This window comes from Marmota monax, unplaced genomic scaffold (genome assembly GCF_021218885.2).
Source record: "Marmota monax isolate L192 unplaced genomic scaffold, Marmota_monax_Labrador192_F-V1.1 WCK01_AAM20220418_F8-fsc00126, whole genome shotgun sequence".
Classification (NCBI taxonomy): domain Eukaryota; kingdom Metazoa; phylum Chordata; class Mammalia; order Rodentia; family Sciuridae; genus Marmota; species Marmota monax.
The window spans coordinates 1,368,043-1,387,931 of record NW_026695245.1 but is presented as its reverse complement, the minus strand read 5'-3'; the positions used below and the strand labels follow the sequence as shown (position 1 = coordinate 1,387,931).

Here is a 19,889-nt window from a genome sequence, read left to right as displayed (position 1 = left end):
CACAGAGCTACCTTCTGTGATGCCCTCACACCTGTCAGTCAAGATCAGCTCCTGCTCCCCAGCTCCAGTGGATTCTACCTTCCTTTTCTAGTTCATGTTTCTCTGGGCCCCAGGGAAATCCAGTTGCATCCCATAGCATGACCGGATCCTGCCTTTTTCCCAGCCCAGAGCCCCTGCCCTTCTCTATTGTCCCTTTCTTGCATGTGGCACCTCCTCAAGGATGCTTTTTCAAATTTCCCAACTAGATGTGATCCTTTATCATTTGGCATAACCCTTGATTTGTAAAGATGAAGAGACATGTCCCAACAGCCTTTGGACTATAGTCAGGTACATACATTCCTTAATTCTGCCTCTAGATGCACAATCTATGACAGAAACCATGACACGATCATAGTACCACCCAAAGTGAGTGCCTGATATATTGTAAGGGATGCTCAAAATACTTAAGCATAGGAATACGTTTCTATTTCATGGAGAAAATGCAATTAATAATCTACCTATTCTTCCTATAACAACATGAAAACTTATTTTTGAAAAGATACTATAGTTTTGGGGTCTTCCTTAAAAAAAAAAAAAGCTTAACTGAGCATTATTAGCCTTTACATCATTTACTTGATTTCTCAAAGTTTTAGTTACTTTAGCAAAGAAGTATGGGTAATATGGCCTCTGATGGGGTCATAAAGATTAAATAAGTTAATGTAGCAAATGCTTAATAGATGGCTATTGCTACACTATATGGAAATTCATCTAATATTTAGAAACCAGTTTAAAGGTGGCTTGCTCTATTATATTTTTCTGAAGTACTTTTTAGAGGGATGGGGTGGTGGTACACACCTGTAATCACAGCAATTTGTGAGGTTGAGGCAGGAGGATCACAAGTTCAAGGCCAGCCTGAGAAACTTAGTAAGACCCTGTCTCAATGTAAGTCTTTTTTAGAAATTAACAATCTCAGGATTGGTGGTTTATTTGCCCTAAACAAATATATTTGGCCAAAAAGCTGGGTGTGGTGGCGCACACCTGTAATCCTAGTGGAGGCTAAGGCAGGAGGATTGGTACATACCTGTAATCACAGCAATCCAGGAGGCTAAGGCAGGAGGATTGGGAGTTCAAAGCCAGCCTCAGCAACTCAGTGAGGCCCAGTCTCTAAATAAAGCACCAAAAAGGGCCTGGGATGTGGCTCAGTGGTTAAGTGTCCTGGATTCAATCCCCAGTACAAAACAAAATAAAAACAAAACAAATAACAAAAATAACCAAAACCACTTGTGATTACAGGTATGTACTTTTTCCTGAAGTACTTTGTTTTCTGGAAATCTCTACGCTCCAAGACCTAAAAATTGTGAAAATTACAAATGTTTGCTACATTGCATTGGATCAGAGTTTATGTACAAAAAAAATGTCCGCGTGGGTTGTAATTGTATAAATGGGCTTAAAAACACAGTGGCTGCTCACAGCTAAAGCACACAGTTCTGTGGAGGCCATGTGTTTAGTTGGGACAATGCCAGCTGCATGCAGGGAGAGCTGGGTAAATGTTAATTGATGACTGCAACCAGGAGGGTCCCGAAGTGGGGCCCTGGCTTTATTGATTTTGTGATATTTTCCCTAATGAGAATGGATTGCTAATAAAATCATAGGGAAAGTTCAGGCTTTCAGTAGGATGTGGATGAAAGAGCAGCTGTAGAGCAGCCCTGGCCCTTCCCATCTGAGACAGTGGTATATTAGTCTCAAATAACGGGAAATTACAGAAGGATGTGGCAACCTGGCTGGCAGTCATTAAAGAAATTCAGTGTTTGGGCCGCCTCTGTGTTCCGGGGAGTGATAGGAGCCATTAACAGCTTACTCTTAGTTTCAGAAGCCAGAGATATTTTCATTACTGGTGTCCTCAGGCAGAGACTTTTTAATTTAAAAAAAGAAAGTAAGTTCAGGATGGAAATAGCCCATCACCACAGGAGCATCTCTGCAGCAGAAACACATTATAGTTTACTTGTCAATCTTAGCAGCATGCCAGGTTATTTTAAGTGTCTGGAATGAGGAAGAGGAAGTAAGGAGAAAGTGGAGGGAGGGCTAATAGAGGAACCAGAGTCACTAATACCTTGGAAAAGCCAAGGACTTAATTCCAGAGTGATGTTGAAAGCTCGGGTTTCTTACCTCTCGGGCTGATTACTCTGACCTTGAGGTTTTTCTCTACTTCTTCCAAAGCCACAATGTCCTAGTTTGAACATTTTTTAAGACGGTGTTACTAGATCCAAGTTGGTCATCAATTCTTTGTTACTGTCCTAGCAGGAGGTGGGTGTTATTTTGCATCTTCTGGAGTCTGGGCTGGCTGGGTGTCTGTTCAGCCAGTGGAACGCAGGCCCAGGCCCAGCCTTTAAGAGGACTATGGCTTCTCTGTTCCTCCTCCTTGGAACAATGTTATGCTTGGGTCACACCTTCTTGCTGGGAAGGGCCCAAGCTGCACAGAGGCCAACAATCAGTATGATTGGCAGTCATCTGGGTGAACCAACCTAGACACCTTGGCCCAATCACACCCCCCAGATGACATCACACATTCCCCATGACATCACATGGAGCGGAAGCAGTCCAGCCAAGGCCATTTAGCACACAAGAATCAGAATCACTAGAGAGGTTAAAAATGTTGTAAGCCACTAAATTTTGGTGTGGTTTACTCTGTAACTATAGTCATAGATGACTCAAACAGGTAAAACTGAAAATCTCACCTGGCTCAGTGGTAAAGCACACCCACCCTAGGCTTGAGTGAGACTCTGGGTTCAATCCCCAGCACAAGAAAACAAAACAAAAAACAAACAAAAACAAAAACAAAAACAGGAGGAGGAAGTTTTATCTTGCTCATCAAGGCAGAATAACAAAGCATAGGAAACAACAGTTGCTAAGTTGGAAGAGAAAAGTCTAGAACAGTTGATAACATCATTGCCCTTTGGTGGGTTTTGACTGCAAAGCCAGCCCCAGCAGAAAGGCCTCTCATTGTTTAATTTTTTGAGAGGAAGTGAGGGGAAAGGGAGAAAAAAAAACAAGGGAGAGAAATGAACTACAGTAGATGGGGTAGAGAGAGAAGATGGGAGGGGAGGGGAGGGGAGGGGGGATAGTAGAGGATAGGAAAGGCAGCAGAATACAACAGACACTAGTATGGCAATATGTAAATCAATGGATGTGTAACTGATGTGATTCTGCAATCTGTATATGGGGTAAAAATGGGAGTTTATAACCCACTTGAATCAAATGTATGAAATATGATATGTCAAGAGCTATGTAATGTTTTGAACAACTAATCATAATAATAATAAAAAAAGAAAGGCCTCTCTTCCGATGCTCAACACAGAGAAAAAGAAAAATTTCATTTGAATGCAGCCTCACCCCAACACGTGTGTTTCACACAGACCTTATTTTTTAAACAGAGTTTATTGTATTTAATACATTATAAAATTTGAAAAATTGTAGGAAAGCAGCAGACTCAAACTGGAGCATCTCTAACAAGTAAGAATTCTGGCCCCTTTGCAAAACTGATCAGTTTAAAAACAAAGTAAAGTTCACATCTGTGAGGTGGACAAAAAGTGTCACTCCTGTACAAACTACATTTAAAATGTCATGTCTAACGTCCAATGCAATGTGCTCATGAGAGTTCTTCTGAAATCCTGCCTGGTCCCGGCCTAAAGAGACATGAAACCTCCTTACGAAAAGAAACTCCATTCAAGGTGATTTTTGTTTTTTTGTTTTTTTGTTTTTTTTTTAAAAAAAAGGAAAAAGAAAGACAAAGGAAAAAGAAACAATGGATGGCTGTTGGCAATGGAAACTGTAAGGAGACTGTGTCCTCCGCTCATGGCTTGTTTATTAGTCAGAGGCCTTGGGAGGCCCAGGACACTTCACGGCCATCAGCACCGACTGTAGCTATCAACTTTTTAAAAATTTTTTCTCTCTTTTTTGCATTTCCTACCTTTTGACATATATATATATTTATATATTTTTTACACCTTGAGGATATCACTATTCCAATTGTTCCCATATGAATACAGGTGTGATCTCTATTGGATATAAATGTGTCTTTTATTCAATTTTAGGTCCAGAACTTGGTTTGCTGTCCCAACTGCACATAATGTCCCTTTTTTGATTGCGTTATTTGTTGTGTATGTTTTCCTTTTTTTTTTTTTTTTGCATAAGAAATATGTCTGTTTAGTCCAGAGGCTCTTGCTTTATCCGGATGACAGAGGGTACGCGCGGCGTCCGCCTTAGTTCCCGCCGAAGGACATATTCGCTGAACTGAGACGAGTCCACTCCTCCCCCGCAGGAACCTACAATTTCAAATCCTCTTTGCTGCAACCTCTCGAGGACCTGCAAAGGGACAAGCATCTCATTAGGGGTGAGGTAAGTTCTTTGAAGACATTATCACACCAAAGGATGGTTCCAAAGTTGGAGGTCATGTGCAGGTCTAGGCCACCTTAGCCCACCCTTATGTCCTTTGGCATTTCTACGCTCAAAGGAAGATCCTGGATTAATGGGCAAGGAGGGAGGGAGCAAAATTCTAATATCTAAAACATGCATGCTTCCTTTTCACATACCAATTACAAATAGTTGGTGCCAAGAGCTCCATTTTACAGATTAGAAAAATGAGACTCATGAGTAGTAAGGAAGTAATGGAACTGAGTTTCCAAGTCCAGTATGTTTGGCCTCAAATCCCATTGTTTTTTTGTTTGTTTGTTTTGTTTTGTTTTGAATATGCAATGCTGCCTTCTTTGTTAAAAAAAAAAGTTCACATTTCAAAATTATATTCTATGAGGTGATAAAGAATACTACTACTATTTTTCCTCTTACTACTACTTGGACAATATTGATGTTGATCAATATCAACCCCTATCCCACCCCACCAACAATAGAGCTACTGTCTACATTGTTCTCTGTTCGTGGTATTTAAAATAGGTATATTGTTTGCATGCATTTCAGGAGAGAAGAAAAATTGCACTGATTATGTAGTAGGAAATATACTCATGATAGACATTCTAAAATTCTCACATAAGTCAGATGATCTAATCTTTAATTTTGCAATCAAATACCTAGTGCCAGTAAGATCCCTGCATTTGTCACTACATGTCTGATACTCTTAATTGCAGGAACAGTACTTGCAACTCTTAGATAGGCAGAAGCATAGGAAACTCACCTAAAGCATTCTGTTTCTTTAGGAATCTAACAAATGTTAGGCTTGTAAATGTTCCCTGCCAGGGTTCTGCCTATAATTAAATTGCTCTACATCACTCTATAGACAAGAGGACACCAAAATAATTTTTAAAAAATGCCTTGCTTTACTTGTTTTTGGAATGAAGTGAAGTGTTATTAAATAACTCTCAAAATATAGTCAATGATAAAGTGACCCCTTCCTACTTTTTTTTTTAATATTATTTTTTTGGTTTCCTCCCTCGATATGGAACATAACCTGCTACCTTGAAAACAGCTGACTAGATGAGATTGGAGAGCAGGGGAGTATGTTTTCTAAAAATTAAAACCTCAAATTCTGGCAAATTAGGAAAACTCCCAAGTCCTTCTAAATATCTAAATAAATATTCTATGTGCAGGGATCTATTCTGGTTTGTTTGTTTGCTTGGTACCAGGGATTGAACCCAAGGGTACTTAACCACTAAGCCATATCCCCAGGCCTTTTAAAGTTTTTAATTTTGAGACAGGGTCTTGATAAGTTGCTTAGGACCTTGATAAGTTGCTGAAGCTGGCTTTGAACTTGCAATCCTCCTGCTTCAGCTTCCCGAGTCTCTGGGATTACAAGTGTGGGCAACTGTGAGGCCAGGACTCCATAGGTAAATTCAAAATGCACATAAGTGCCAGCCAGCCTACGGGCAGCATGAAGAATATAATTCAAGTTCAAAATCAAGATATGCATTGGGAACAGGTGAATAAAAAGGCGTAAAAGTGTCTACTCCAAGGTATTCTCCAGCAGAAGCATAAGTATAGACTGCCAGCAAGAGATGCTCTTGCTTTTTCTGGAAGGATTCTTTGCCATTATTTGGAGAAGAAATTTAAAGATGAAGAAATTGTAAACAATAATGCATATAATTTCTGAGACCTGTTTTTCTCTCAGTGTTGTTATAGTCACTAAATTGCTAATATAAAGAAATCCCTAGTATCTTTCTCCCCAGGGGTTCTGATACACATAATATGATAACTATCCCATATGATCCAATTTTACCTTGAATGTGGCCAAGTACTTATTTCAATATAATGCAAATAGCTTTTGATGCTATTAGTTTTTAAATACCAACTCATCAGCAAAATTGCTTAGATTTAGCTACCATTCGAGAATGTTAAATAACTCAGTGGCATTTGAGGCATCAGACACCTTCTCCCAAAGTCTCTGAGTACCGACAGGCAGACATCTGTTTCTTGGTGGTTGAAGCAGGAAGCAAGAGTGGGTCATGGCCCTGTTGTAGGATGATGTTAATGCAGATGAACATTTTCACATCTGATCTGGGAAATGCATCAAGCACATGAACTGATGAAAAGGTTCAAGGCCAAGGAGTGGGGACTACGGACTTGCTGTCCTGGTATTGAGTGGTTCTGGCCCTCCTAGGGCTCTGGTGGAGAACCTGGGCCTGTGTAGGGTGCATGGGAAAGGGAAGGCTTTGTGGGCTTTACAGGCATTTAGAAGCCACAGAGGCTGTTCAGCCAGGGCAATGCAGCCAAACACCTCCAGGGGGCGCCATCCACACAGGGGAGAATGTGAATGTCGCCCGCTGGAGCTGTGATGAGAGTATGCGCTTTCCACTAGCATGCTTGTGGGTCATTTTATGCCAGCGCTTTCTTCTGTTCTGCTCTCAGACATCTGCTCATACATTTTAAAAATTATAAATAGTTGTGGAACAATCCTCCAGAGGCAGCCTGCTCTACTGAGTGTTTCTAGTCTGAGTTTGGGAGAAGTTTTGTTAGCTAGATACTGAATGAAGTCATGGGCCCACTGCAAATCTAGAGAGGGGGAGAAGCCAAACCCTCACTCCAAGGACCTCAAATAGTTTCATGTCACACTGATCTGCAGTCAAGACCCAGTCGTGTCTGTTTTCTCGCAGCAAGACGGGGGATTAGCAGGCTTACTTGTTAGGGTTGTTGATAAGAAGACAAGGCACACACTGGACATTGCCCAGGAGGGCAGCATCAGTGCTCAGCACATGTTAGCTATGACGATGACAGCACCTATCAGCACCTAAGGCTGGGGCCCCTCACATGGTATAAACCAGAGTTCTGAATCCCAGCCCAGGTCTCCTTCTCCATCTCAGAAAATGGCAATTCCACTCATCAGTTCCTCTGTCAAGAAGCTTGGGCATCCGGGGCTCTGCCTTGCCACCCACAGTCCTGGTCAGAAACCCTTGCTAGCTCTCTATTCAAGACACTCAGAATCAAATACTTCTCAACGACTTCTTGGCACGCTGCTTTCTAACTGGTCTCCTTGCCTCTATTCTTTTCCACTTGCTGAAGGAATATTTGTTTTAAAATACAAACTACATCAGGTCACTCTTTTGTTCAAAAATCCTCCAATGGCTTTCCATTGGACTCACATCTGTGAATGACCCAAACCAAAAAAAACCAAAGGGAAAAAAAAAATCTTGCGTGCTAACAGTTCTTTCTCTCTGGGGCTCTTTGGGGTCTTCAGAATTGCTGATCCCTCTCCCTGGAACATTCTACCTGAGATACCCTGTTACTGCTACTTGGACAATATTGATGTTGATCAATGTCTACCCCCACTGCACCCCACCAATATAGAGCTGCTGTCTATCTTGTTCTCTTCTCTATCTTCAGTGCTTATACCAGCACCTGGCACACAGTAGGTGCTCAGTGAAGATGTGTGCACTGACTGAATGCTAAAGAGGGATGAATAATCACCCTCCCACATGAGTGTCTTGGTTCATGGGAGGAAAGATGCTAGCAAAGTGAAGTCAAGCAACAGCACTAAAAGTGTCATCTGATGGCACACAGCAGGTGCTGCTGTACCTGGACTGAGTTGAGGTGACAGTAGCCGTTTAGTGGAAACCTGATGACATGTGTCGAGTCGTGATTCCAGCCCGCGTTGACGGAGTTACACATCACATCGCCAATCTCAGGGAACACTTCTTCTATCAAGGACTTGTCACCGCTGAGCGTGATCCTTTCCCCGAGGTCTGGGGCCACACGCACCACGAGGCACTCGCAGGGCCGTGAAAAGCGACCCGTTTCTCTGTCCTGCTTCCATCTTTCCATCTCCAACAACATTGGCTGAAGTTGAAAATATTTGGCCTCTTCATATAACAAAGTATAGTCCTGGGGTGGGGGATAAAAAGGCATTTCACAGTGCAAGATACAAACATAAAGTACCGGAAACATCCACATTTAAGAGCTGATATTTTTCACCTTTGTTGTTATTTCAATAGTCAAATCTAGGTGTACATTTTTCACATATAACATATTTATAAAGATTCAATTTGCATTCATTTGCTCAGTGAAGACAAGAGGGGCTATTGGGAGTAGGGCTCCTTAGTACTTCATAGGAATTAAGTCCAAAGTCCTCAGACTGGCCCAGTCAATAGGAAATCATTATCATTCTAATTTTGCAGGCAAAAAACTGAAATGTGAAAGGATTCACCCCAAACTTTTCTCTTGTAGTAGAAAAATGGCTCTGGGCACTTCAAGTTTGATTTGGTGAGAATCCCGTTTCCTCTTGGATAGAACACATACCCTAAGGTTGAGCACAGCTGTGCAAACATGCATGTCACCAAAGCCCTCACCTTCAGTGGCAGCTTCGGAACCCACCATGGGAGGGTGTGGGGGCGGGGCATGGAGGGAGCAGGCCTGGAGACAGCTGTGGAGGGGCTCCCGGGGGGAAAGTATGCTGTGTTTGCCTAAACCTGTGCTGATCTGTGATGGTTTAGGGGAGGCAGCTGGAGATGCGAAGGCCATCGTCGCCCTGCCTGCAGTCCCCTCTCGGTGCTGCCGTGGAAAAGCCAGAGATGAAAACATTAAACCCTGACACCTGCAACTTACAGGTGCAAAAAGGGAACTTGTCCATTTCTGAGAGCACAGTCACCCAGTCTTTAGATAGGGCTTCTTTTCCTCTAGCATTTAAAAAAGAAAAAATGATTGAATTAAAGCCAGAAATCCAATAGGCATTAAAATACACAAGACACTGAAGGAGAAGATCAGAAGACAAAACAGAGCGGGGGTGGGAGGCAGCAACTTAGGGACAATGTTAACAAGCTGGTCAATATTATGTCTAAACGTAGCTATGGTCACAATCATTTCTGGGTGTTTGATAAGTGGATACTTGTCTAGACATGTTGACTGAGAATGTTTTAATCAAGTGACACAGGTATCTCTGCTTTCCTTGCATGGGCCAGAGCTGGCGGGCAGTGCCTGGGGCCTGCATGAGAGTCAGTGCTGTAAACCTGTGGCCTGATGCTTCCAAGAGCACGGCATGGGCCACCTGGAGCCGAGGATGGCCACAGGGGAACTATTTTCATGTTGCACTTTGTTCTTTCTCTTGCAAATCAAGCAGTTGCAGTTGTAGCATCTGCTTTATTCAGGATTTCCAGAGAAGAACGTGTGAAGAGACAAGGTACTTTGCCTCTAGCTGGAGATCCACTTTCCAGACTAAGAAACTAGAGCCAGGTGGAAGATGCTTTCATGGATATTCAGCAGAATCAGCTGTGTTCTTATTCTGTCCTCTTAGCAGCCCCACATGCAGGAGTGTTGGTTCCCCACAGGAGAAGAAGCCATTGTCTTGAAGTCTTCCCTGTACATGCTCCTACCTGCCTAGCCTCCTGACCTGTAAGGAGATACTGTTTGGATTTAAGGAGTTGAGGATTAAGCTGAGGTGTGGCCACTCTCAAGCCAGGGCAGAACTGGGGCCCCCAGCCCAACCTTCTAGGGAGGAGTTGGGAGATGCCACAGGTTCCCCTGGCCTACCCGGCTCCCCACTCCCAGGCTGTGCCATCTATGAATCACACCAACCGTGAGATACTGACCTAAATACTTACTTATCAAGATGACAGCATCCAAAGAGACGGAAAGCCAGCAGTGGGACTTACACAAACAATAGAAATGAGAACTTCTGTGGCAGCTTTTAATTTTTCTGAGATTTCATTACAAATTTTAGCAGAAGGAAGGATCTGAGACTCCTATAAAAAATATGCCCGATCTTTCTAGAGCCATCTTAAAGGTGCCAAGAGCAGTCCTCTTGACCAGCCTTGATCTTCTGGAGGAACCTTTGCATCATCACTGGACATTAACCACTCAGCAGTGCTTCCAGGGACAGGAGCTCACTACCTAGCGAGGCGCGGCATTGACTTTGTTGGCAGCTCTAATTGCTGCAAATGTCTTCCTTAGGAAGATCTAAATCTTACAGTAGCACCAGCTTATTTGTTCTAGAGTTATGGTGATTCTGATCTTTCACTGACCTGCCAACTCTTAGAACATTCGGAGATGACTGTTTGGTCTTCATATTCTTCATACTTGATCTTTTCAGCTCTGCCTCATTTGTTAGGAATCTGAGGTGCTCAACATCCAGCGTGTCCTTGATTTGTCAGCATGCTCGGTAATATCCTAACCAGAACAGAGCCTGCCATTTCAGCTGTGCTCCAGTGAGTGCAGCTCTTAGCACCTGTCTGGATAGATGCTTTAACACTGTTATTATCAATGCTGCCCTTGTTGGTTCCTTATCACAATTGGGAAAACCATAACCAACTGAATGGCTGAAAACTACATAAACCCTGCTGGTGCAGTGGTACACTCCTGTTATCCCAGCAGCTCAGGAGGCTGAGAAAGGAGGATCCTGTGTTCGAAGCCAGCCCCAGCAACTTAGAGGGTCCCTATCTCTAAATAAAATATTTTAAAAAAGGATGGGGATGTGGCACAGGGATTAAGCACTCCTGGGTTCAATTCCTGGCAGAAAAAAACAAACCAAACAACAACAACAACACACACACACACACACACACAACTATACACATCTATTCTCATAGCTCTGGTCAGAGAAGAAAATCAGAAGTAAAGCTGTTTCCTTTGGAGGCTCCACGGCAGAATCCACTTCCTTGACTTTTCCAGCTTCCAGAGGCTGCCCACTGTCCCTGACCTGTGGCCCTGCTCTGACACTCCCACCTCCCTCTTAGAGGAGGCCTTGTGATTGCACTGAGCACCCTCGGGGAATCTTGGATAATCTCCCCAACTCAAGATCCTTAGCTAATCACATGTGAAAATTCCATATTGCCATGTAAGGTAATGGATTCTTAGTTCCCAGGAATTAAGACGGTGCCCCTTTCGGGGGCCATTATTCTGCCTACCACATAGTATAAGGCCACTTCTCCTTTCTCATTGTCTGATTACTCCGTAGTTCACGTTTTGCTTTCAGTGAAATCCCTAAATCTTTTTCACAAGAGCTTCTGTGAGTTAGCTCTTTCTCATTCAGTGTTTGTTAAAATTTTTATTTATTTTTTTAATTTTCTGGTCCTGGAGATTGAATCCAGGAGACACTTTACCTCTGAGCCACATCCCCAGCCCTTTTTAGTTTTCACTTTAGAACAGGGTCTCACTAAGTTGCCCGTGCTAGCCTCCAACTTGTGATCCTCCTGCTTCGGACTCCCGAAGCTTGGGGATTACAGGCATGGGCCACCATGCATGGCCTTGTGAAAGTGTTTAAATCCTTCCTTATCCGTCCCTCTTTAACTTTCACACTGTAGACTTGGAATGTATTCTGTTTGAGAAACCCTAGATTCTCCATCCAGCATCCTAAGTCTCCCTCTCACCTGTGTCATTTGTTCTGCTTCTATGTAAATCATTTCTCAAAGGACTGAGAAGATGGGACTATGTATGGCCCTTTGTTCAGGGTGATGCTCAAGCAATAAGAAATTAAGACTCTGAATTTCAGCTTTTCAAGTAGTTATAAAACCTGTAATTCTAAGATGATCCAGCCCATAATCATGGCATTTGTTGAAATATTGTATGTCTGGGTGGACTCTGAGGGGACACTGGAGTTCTGAAAGGGGCCCAAGTCTCCATACTACCCAGGGATTCTCCTTGACTGTCTAGGGCTCCCGTCCTCTTATCTGCAAAATGAGGGAAACAAATTATATTAAAAGTGCTTCTGGCCCTAATATTCTGCGAGTCTATGTCCATAACAAGCCCTGATCTACCAACTTGTCTAGGATAACCCGAAGGTGAGGGTGTGGTAGATGTGTGCTTAGCATGCTGGGGGCCTGGGTTGGATTCCCAGCCCTCAAAAAATCAAATCAAATAAATAAAATGTAATGAGGCTAAGAGGACTTGGGTTAGAAGTCCCTAGGCTGACTCTGAGTCCTTACCATTTCCTTACCTCTAAATTCATAAACCACATGTTTAACAAACTGTTCTGAAGTCTTGCTTTTAGAAAATTAGAAAACTAATGGCCCTTTTGAGACATTTGGTCCTGCTCAGTGATTTCTGAAGGATTTGTGGTTATAGTAGCGAAGGCTTAGAAGGGCCCTCCATGGTCAACCTGATCCCCGGGCAACATCTCGGGGCCTTGCCTTGAACTACTGCAAGCTCCCAGGAGTTCTTTGGCTCTCCTTGACTTCTCTGGCTCCGTGGTTTTCCTTTATTGTGCTGCTCTGTCTGCTTTCCAGGGAAGAGCTTCTGCCTATGCTGGGGGTGGGGGTGACGTGGGAGAACAGCTGAGCACCCATGGAAGGCTCCCCAGGTCGAGGAGCCTCTAAGCCGCAGCCAACTGGATTGCTAAAAAGGTCCCTTTTATTGTGTTACCGTTTTCTGCAGAGTTAAACTCAGGGACATTTCCATTTTTGGCTCATCAGAAAACTCCCTGCAGAGAGCAGTCAATCTCATCGGCTGCTTCCTTTAGAAAGTTGGGCCTCCTCTCCTCCCTTATGCAGCCTCATTTAATTTCATTTCCTAAATCCCACTTTCAGAGGCTAGCATGGTGCCTTCTCTGGTACTGGGTTCATCCCTTTCTGGTCTCTCAGTTTTTCTGCATGTTTTGGTTCTGATCTGACAGTGTCTTTCCTTTGGCTTTTATAAAACTCTATATAACTTTAGTTTCTTCTTCGCAAGGCACTTGGAAATAGTGTAGGGGCGGCAGCTGCTTCAGCACCAGCGATTCTCCTTAAGGAAATGAATCCAGACCATCCACTTTTCAGCCCTTCTGAGCGAGGAGCTTTCAGCAAAGCAACCCAAGACTGTGGTGCACGTCAGCACAGCAGGGAAGGCTCTCGGGCCCCTTGTATCATCTCTGATTAAGAAAGCATCATTCATGTTACTTGCTTAGCCCCATATTCAGTTAAAGGGAAACTAGTTATGCATAGATCTATTGTGGTGCTTAAGTGATTTTAAAATCCTACAAAATGTATATATATTAGATTTGCAATGATTCTTCAAGGCACAAAGACCAAGATCTCATTTTGCAGGTGAATTTCCCTGAAACCTTATACAGGTACATGGAACAACAAGGTAAATATGGGTAGACTCCAGAATTTGAATAGGCCATACTTATAACTTATTTTTTTATAAAATATATAAAATTCAGAAAATATCCTTGGATGGAGGAACATGTACACATGTCATATTAGTTTCCTACTGCAGCTGTAAGAAATTGCCATAAACTTGGTGGCTTAAAACAACACAGATATGGGGCTGGGGTTGTAGCTCAGGGGTACAGCACTTGCCTAGCATGTTTGAGTCACTAGGTGTAATCCTCAGCACTACATAAAAATAAATGAATAAAAATAAAGGTATTGTGTCCATCTACAACTAAAAATACTTTAAACAAAGTAAAACAAAACAAAACAACAACACAGATGTATACCCTTACAGTTCGGGAGGTCAGAAGTCCAAAATGGATCTCAGTGGGCTGAAATCAAGGGGTCGTCAGCAGGGCTGCCTGCCTTTCTCAAGGGCTCTAGTGGGAAAAAAACATCTCTTTTCTTGTCTTTTCCAGCTTCCAGAGGCTGCTGAATTCCTTGGCGTGTGGCCAGCAATCACATCACTTCCTCTGTCACATCTCCTTTTCTAGCTCTGAGCCTCCTGCCTCTCTCTTAGAAGGGCTTCTGGATTACACAGGACCCACCTGGATCATCCAGGATAATCTCCCCTAGTTAAAACCCTTAACCTAATCCCATCTGTAAAGTCCCTTCTGCTATGTAAGGTAACATGTCACAGGGCCTGGGGATTGGGACTTCTGGGGTCACAACTTAGCATACCACACAAAACTGTTCAAAGGCTTATTTAATTCCTAATGTGATTGAAGTTTTTCATAGTGATTGACATGTCCTTATGCTCAAAAGGCAACTCAACCACTCACTCATTCATTTAAGATCTTTTTTTTTTTTTTTTTTTTTTTGGTAGTGAGAATTGAACTCAGGGCACTTAATCAATAAGCCACATCCCCAGCCCCATTTCCCATTTTGTATTTTACTAGAGACAGGGTCTCACTGAGTTGCTTAGGGCGTCACTAAGTTGCTAAGGATGGCTTTGAACTGGTGTGCGCTATGGCTCCCGGCTTCACTCATTCATTTAAAAATGTTTATGTGCTGGATGCCACTGAGGTACTGTGGGCACACAGAGGGTCTTCTTATGGGGAAGACATCCAGTAGCAGCCAGGAGCTCTGGAGGCCCTTCTCACAGAACAGCATCTAAAGAACAATCATGATAAGAAAAGACAGGCCTCTGTAGGGCTTACTTTCTTTTAGAGGCCCCTCCAGACAAGGTTAGCGCCTTCGCCATGGGTGTGTTGGTGTTTGGGGTTTGGGTTCTCTAAAGTTCTTCAATGTCCTGGCTCTGCAATACTGCCATGGGCTGACTTTTTTTTTTTTTTTTCCTTCAAAGCCTGGATGGAACTGGCCCACTTTCTCCTCCTGTTCACCTGTTCCCACTGCTCCTTCTGGCCAGGAGTCTCCCTCCCCTATCTGGTGGCACCAACTCCCAGTTCCTTTGCTCTTGCTTTTCTGGGAGAAGGGTGTCCAGCCTCAGATTTATCCTAATGGCTATTAAAGGAAACGGAAGCAACAAAGTGTCCTTTCTGTGCCCTGTCACTATCTCCGCCCCCACCCTGTGAATCTCACAGAGACTAGAGCTTGCATGGGTGACAATGACAGGTGCCGAAGGCAGGACTGGAGGCAGATCCATCAGCATTTTGAAGCACCACTCTGGCAAGTCACGTGGACTCTATACCACCGGAACTAGGCCTGGTGCCTCCCCAGTGGTGAGGCAGGGGCCGGGGTGGCTGCTTTGCCCTCCTCATTGGGTGCTGCAGCCAGCCCTGCCTTTGAGGGATTGCAACAGGGAGGAGAGAAGTGGGTGTGAGCAGGAGGACCAGGCAGTGACAGTCTCTGGACCAGGCAGGGAAATCCTAGATGGCAACAGCCGACACCGGGGCTGGGGTAGAAGTCCTAGGTGGGCACTCCTTCGGGTACTAGGGAAGAAATTTTGGGGGCGTTATCCAGTTCAACACTCTGCCTTCAAAACCAAGAAGCCTTGAGTACGTTGAATACGTTGCCACTGCTGATTGGCTAAAGGGTAGACACTGGAGCCAAGCTGAGCCAATCAGATGGTCTCGCTGTAGAACCAAGGAAAGGGAAAGAGATCCTGGACGATGCTGGGGCAGGTCCATGTTAATGGCGGTGCTTTTGGAAAATCTCACAACCGAGGTCCTCAGAACGTCCTGGGGTTTCCACCCTTGGGAGAATACATCCACTAATTATCTGAGGGAAACTGGTAAATACCTCCCATAAATATTTTCTTTCCATTTTCCATGAGTCAACTGGTTCTCAACTGCAGTCACTGATGCTTGAGAGTATTTTGCAATGTCTGGAGACCTTCTTGGTTGTTGAAACTGATGTGTGTGGGGTGTTACTGGCATTTGGTGGGGAGAGACCAGGAGTACTGCTCAAAATCCTATGTTGCACAGAACAGGCCCACCCCAAAGAATTATTTGGTCACAAATGTGTAACAGTGGTGAGGTTAAAAACTCTGAGCTTTACAGAGATCATTTTTGCTTCAGCTTAAGGAACATGTAACTCATCCTGATTAAATGGTCAATCCTAGCATCCTCAGTGGCTGGTGGACAGGTTTGCTCATGTGATGGAACATGAGGTTCACAACACACCTGGAGAGGTGTTCTCACCAAAATGTTTAACTTAAACCTATCAAACCTTTACCTGTCAGTTTACAGGAAACTAAGGGATAGATTAGTGAACTAAACTATGTATGACAGGGCAACCAGGCAATCTAGAAGTGGGATGTTTTGTAGGACACCTGGCCTAGTCTCTTTTTCAGATCACTATCATATAAACAGGAATCATATATCACTATCATATAAAAGGAATCATATATCACTATCATATAAACAGATAATAAGAGGATTATGGGCCATAACCTGATTCACTATGTGGCCATACTGTCTTGGAAAAATTACCTCTAAAAGACATTTTGGGATCCATCTGGGAAATTTGCATGTGATTACAGTACTAGAGGAGATAAAATTTTAGTAAAATGGAAAAGTAGTGGATTATTGTCCAAAAAAATTAACATAGGAAAAAGATCCAGGAGGCTGTTCTTTTAAGGTTTTAACATTGGCAATCTGAGAAGTGGGAATGCATTGTTTAGAGTTTTGGTTTTACTTATCTATATTTTCAAATTTTCTACAATGTATATCTAGTTCTTCTATAGTATTTGAAAGGTTGTTACATTTTTGAACATAGCCATGTAAGTTATGGGACTTGTAACTTATGGATAAGTCAGGGATTACCTGGCAACATATTTGTCTGCATCTAGAAGTGGTGGGCAATCACAGAGAGAGATCACAAGGATGTTAGTATTGTGGGGGTGGGGCACTCACCAAAGATGATGTTAAAAATAAAAGGCTAGAGAGAGAGAATTTTATGGTTCTCCATAAAAAACAGGACCAAAACTCTGGACTCAAGGGAATTGGCAATTGCTGCTGCGTGTGTGCATGTGTGTGTGTGTGTGTATGTGTGTGTGTGTTTGCGCGTGTGTATGCACACATACACGTGTGCATGTATGCATGCATGTCTCCATATTTGTATGTTGGTAATAAAATTGAAATGAAAAAAACAGTATACCTGGGGGTAGGGGAAATGAAGGAATGAGGACTGTTATATCCATAAAAAAACACTTCAGAGAAGTTCTGCAATCACTGACCAGAAAACAGAGTGTAATAATTTTCAGTGGAAGCCAGGGTACCATTTAAATGGTGTTTTAACACATGAAATTGTCTGAATTTTAGCAGGTATCTAGTTCACACAGCACATTCATGGAGTGAGATTTTAAGGGTTGTTGAATGCTATGATTTCACGCACTTGTTCACTAAGCATTCAATGGAGGGAAAGAGAAGCCAGTAATCAATGCGGTACCAAGCAAAACCAGTAAGAGATTCTCTACACTTGCAAAAGAGCCACGTCCCTTATCCAGGATCAGAGAAAAGCTCCGGTGGGGAGGGATGCCCCAGTGGGACTGTTTAGGAGGTACAGACAGAGAGCTCGGAGGTGCTCTTGGCATTCGTGATGAGCATGAACTGACTGACTGCTGGGGTGCAATTTCATCATGGGCCAAAGGAGCTCAATGGCCACCTCAGTTTCCACCCACCTTCTGCTGCTCCTCACAGGTCCCAGAACACCATGTAGCTAATTTATGGCCTGTCACCCAGAGGTTCCGTGGGAAATCTTTCAAGGCTTGGGGATATGCTTTTGATATTTTTCCCCCAAGCATGGGCTGCAGCCCCAATCCTAGCCAATTCAAGGATGTGGTCTGTACTTAGAACTGAGGAGTGGCAGGCCTTTGAGGGCTCTGAAATCCTCAGGAAGCACATGCAAGGTGAAGAGAAGCGACTGTCCCAGGGATGGTCCTCTGGAATCGGTTACAGCTGGACTTCATGTGGGTGACTTTTCCTTCTCAGTGTCTAATCTGAATGCTCTTGGAGGAAAAGTCATGCCTGCTATGTAGGGTTATGTGCTGAGGGTTAAACCAAAGCATGTGTTTAAAATACTTAGCTCATTTTCTGGAACATGCTGCAACTATAAATGAATGGTAATTCCCAACATATTGTTTTGTGATTCCCTGGAGTCTGTGTCCCCTTTAATAACAGGAATTATAAATTAATATCCCACTCTTATAAGTTGCTAAGAATGGTGATATTATATACCGATGCTTCATATTTTTGGCTTAGTTCTATATGATATAAGCAGTGCATTATCTATTTATATTTACCTTCTGGTCTCCTGTAATTTTGATGCTTTTGTGCTGTTTAAATTAATTCAGAAATTATTGTGGCTCTGGAGACTATCATGCTAAGTGAAATAAGGCAATCCTAAAAGGCCAAAGTTCTGATGTTTTCTCTGATGTGTGGAGGCTAATCTACAATAAGGGGTGAGGGATAGAAGAAGAATAGAAGTGCATAAAGTTCAGTAAATTAGACAAAGGGGAATGAAGGGAAGGGAGGGGCTGTAGGAAAAGACAGTGGAATGAATCTGACATAATTTTCCTAAGTACATATATGAATGCACCATAGTGAATCTCATCATCATGTATATCCATAAGACTGGGATCTTAATTAGAATAAGATATGTTCCATGCTAGTATAATTATATCAAAATGGATATAAAGGTTGTAAAATGCTATGATTTCACGCACTTGTACTGTCATGTACAACTAAAAAGAATCAATAAAAAAAGAGAAAAGAAAAAAATTATAGTGGGCCCAGTACATATTGTCCTCAAGAAACACATAAAAATGTCCCTGCTGTAAGAACCTCACATGCAGTAAGGAAGTTGACGTATGCACAACACTCATATTCATAGTCAGACAGGAGAATACACATGGCCAGGTTTCAGGTGAGCTGCTATGAGTCAGAGTCCGGTGTAAATGTAAGAGTCACTCATTCACCCAACCCTGCACTTGCCTGTGCCACAGGTACCGACATGTTTACTGGCAGGCATTGACCAAGTGTGACGGACAGGGATGGCTGGCTTTCCAAACAGCTATTCACAATTGCTACCCCTTACTTATTTCTCTCACTACTGAGACTGATAAAGAGGGAAAACTATCACTTTCTCAGCCTCTTCTGAAGCTCAGGTGGGTGGCTCAGTTCTGGCTAATGAACCACCAAGGGAAGTCTTCTGGGGGACCTTCTGATGAAGATAGAGTATTGTGACTAAAAAACCTTTTGCTTTTTTCCTGCCTTGAATAAAGATGTGATGCCTGGAGCTATGGCACTCACTTTCTGTTTCTGAGGTTACAGTCATGAGACCAGACATCAGCACTGAGGATAGCAAAACAAAAAGACAGAGTCCTAGTCCTTGATACATCTCTGAGCAGATAGCTCTGCCAACAACCATGCACCTCTGACTTCTTATGGGAGGAAAACAAATTTCCATTCCTTTAAGCCACTGTTAATTGGCTATTCTGACCCTGGCAGCTGAAAGCACTCCAAACCTACAACTGAGTGTCTAGTGCTAATTAACAGAGACAGAAAATTACAAATGTACTGTGCATGACCATGGAGAGTCAGGGGCACAGGAAAGCTAAGATAGGCAGTCCCAGGAAGATATCCTGGGGGTGTGATGAGTAAGATGAGCCCTGAATTCAAATGAAAGCCAGGAAAACAGCAGTGGGCAAACCAGACAAGCAGGTTATGGCCTGTTCCTAAGGGTGCAAGAAGATGGGGACTGAGGAGCTAAGGCAAGTCCTGTAGGGCATATGTGTAGGCAGAGCTGGGTGAAGTGGCCAGGGACAGGGCCGTCCCAGCCTCGTGGGTTCTGGCAAGGATAGAGTGCTTTGCTCCAGGAATAAGAGGAGCAAAGCACTCTTATGTTTTGATCACCTGGCTGGAAATGGGGTGGAGATGGGGGATGGAG

The 19,889-nt window shown here is 43.2% G+C and overlaps 1 protein-coding gene across 3 annotated transcripts in view; it reads right to left on the bottom strand.

The window, feature by feature from the left end:
• Positions 1-3,395: 3,395 nt before the first annotated feature.
• The window catches only part of Kctd1 (potassium channel tetramerization domain containing 1), a 184,775-nt gene continuing 168,281 nt past the window's right edge, over positions 3,396-19,889 (bottom strand). For all 3 annotated transcript variants that reach the window (XM_046433378.2, XM_046433385.2, XM_046433370.2), the window contains exons 4-5: positions 7,996-8,301; positions 3,396-4,341 (exon numbers count right to left, since the gene is read on the bottom strand). In XM_046433378.2, coding sequence (XP_046289334.1) covers positions 4,183-4,341; positions 7,996-8,301 — 465 coding nt within the window. In that variant the 3' untranslated portion in view covers positions 3,396-4,182. The remainder of the gene's footprint in view (positions 4,342-7,995; positions 8,302-19,889) is intronic.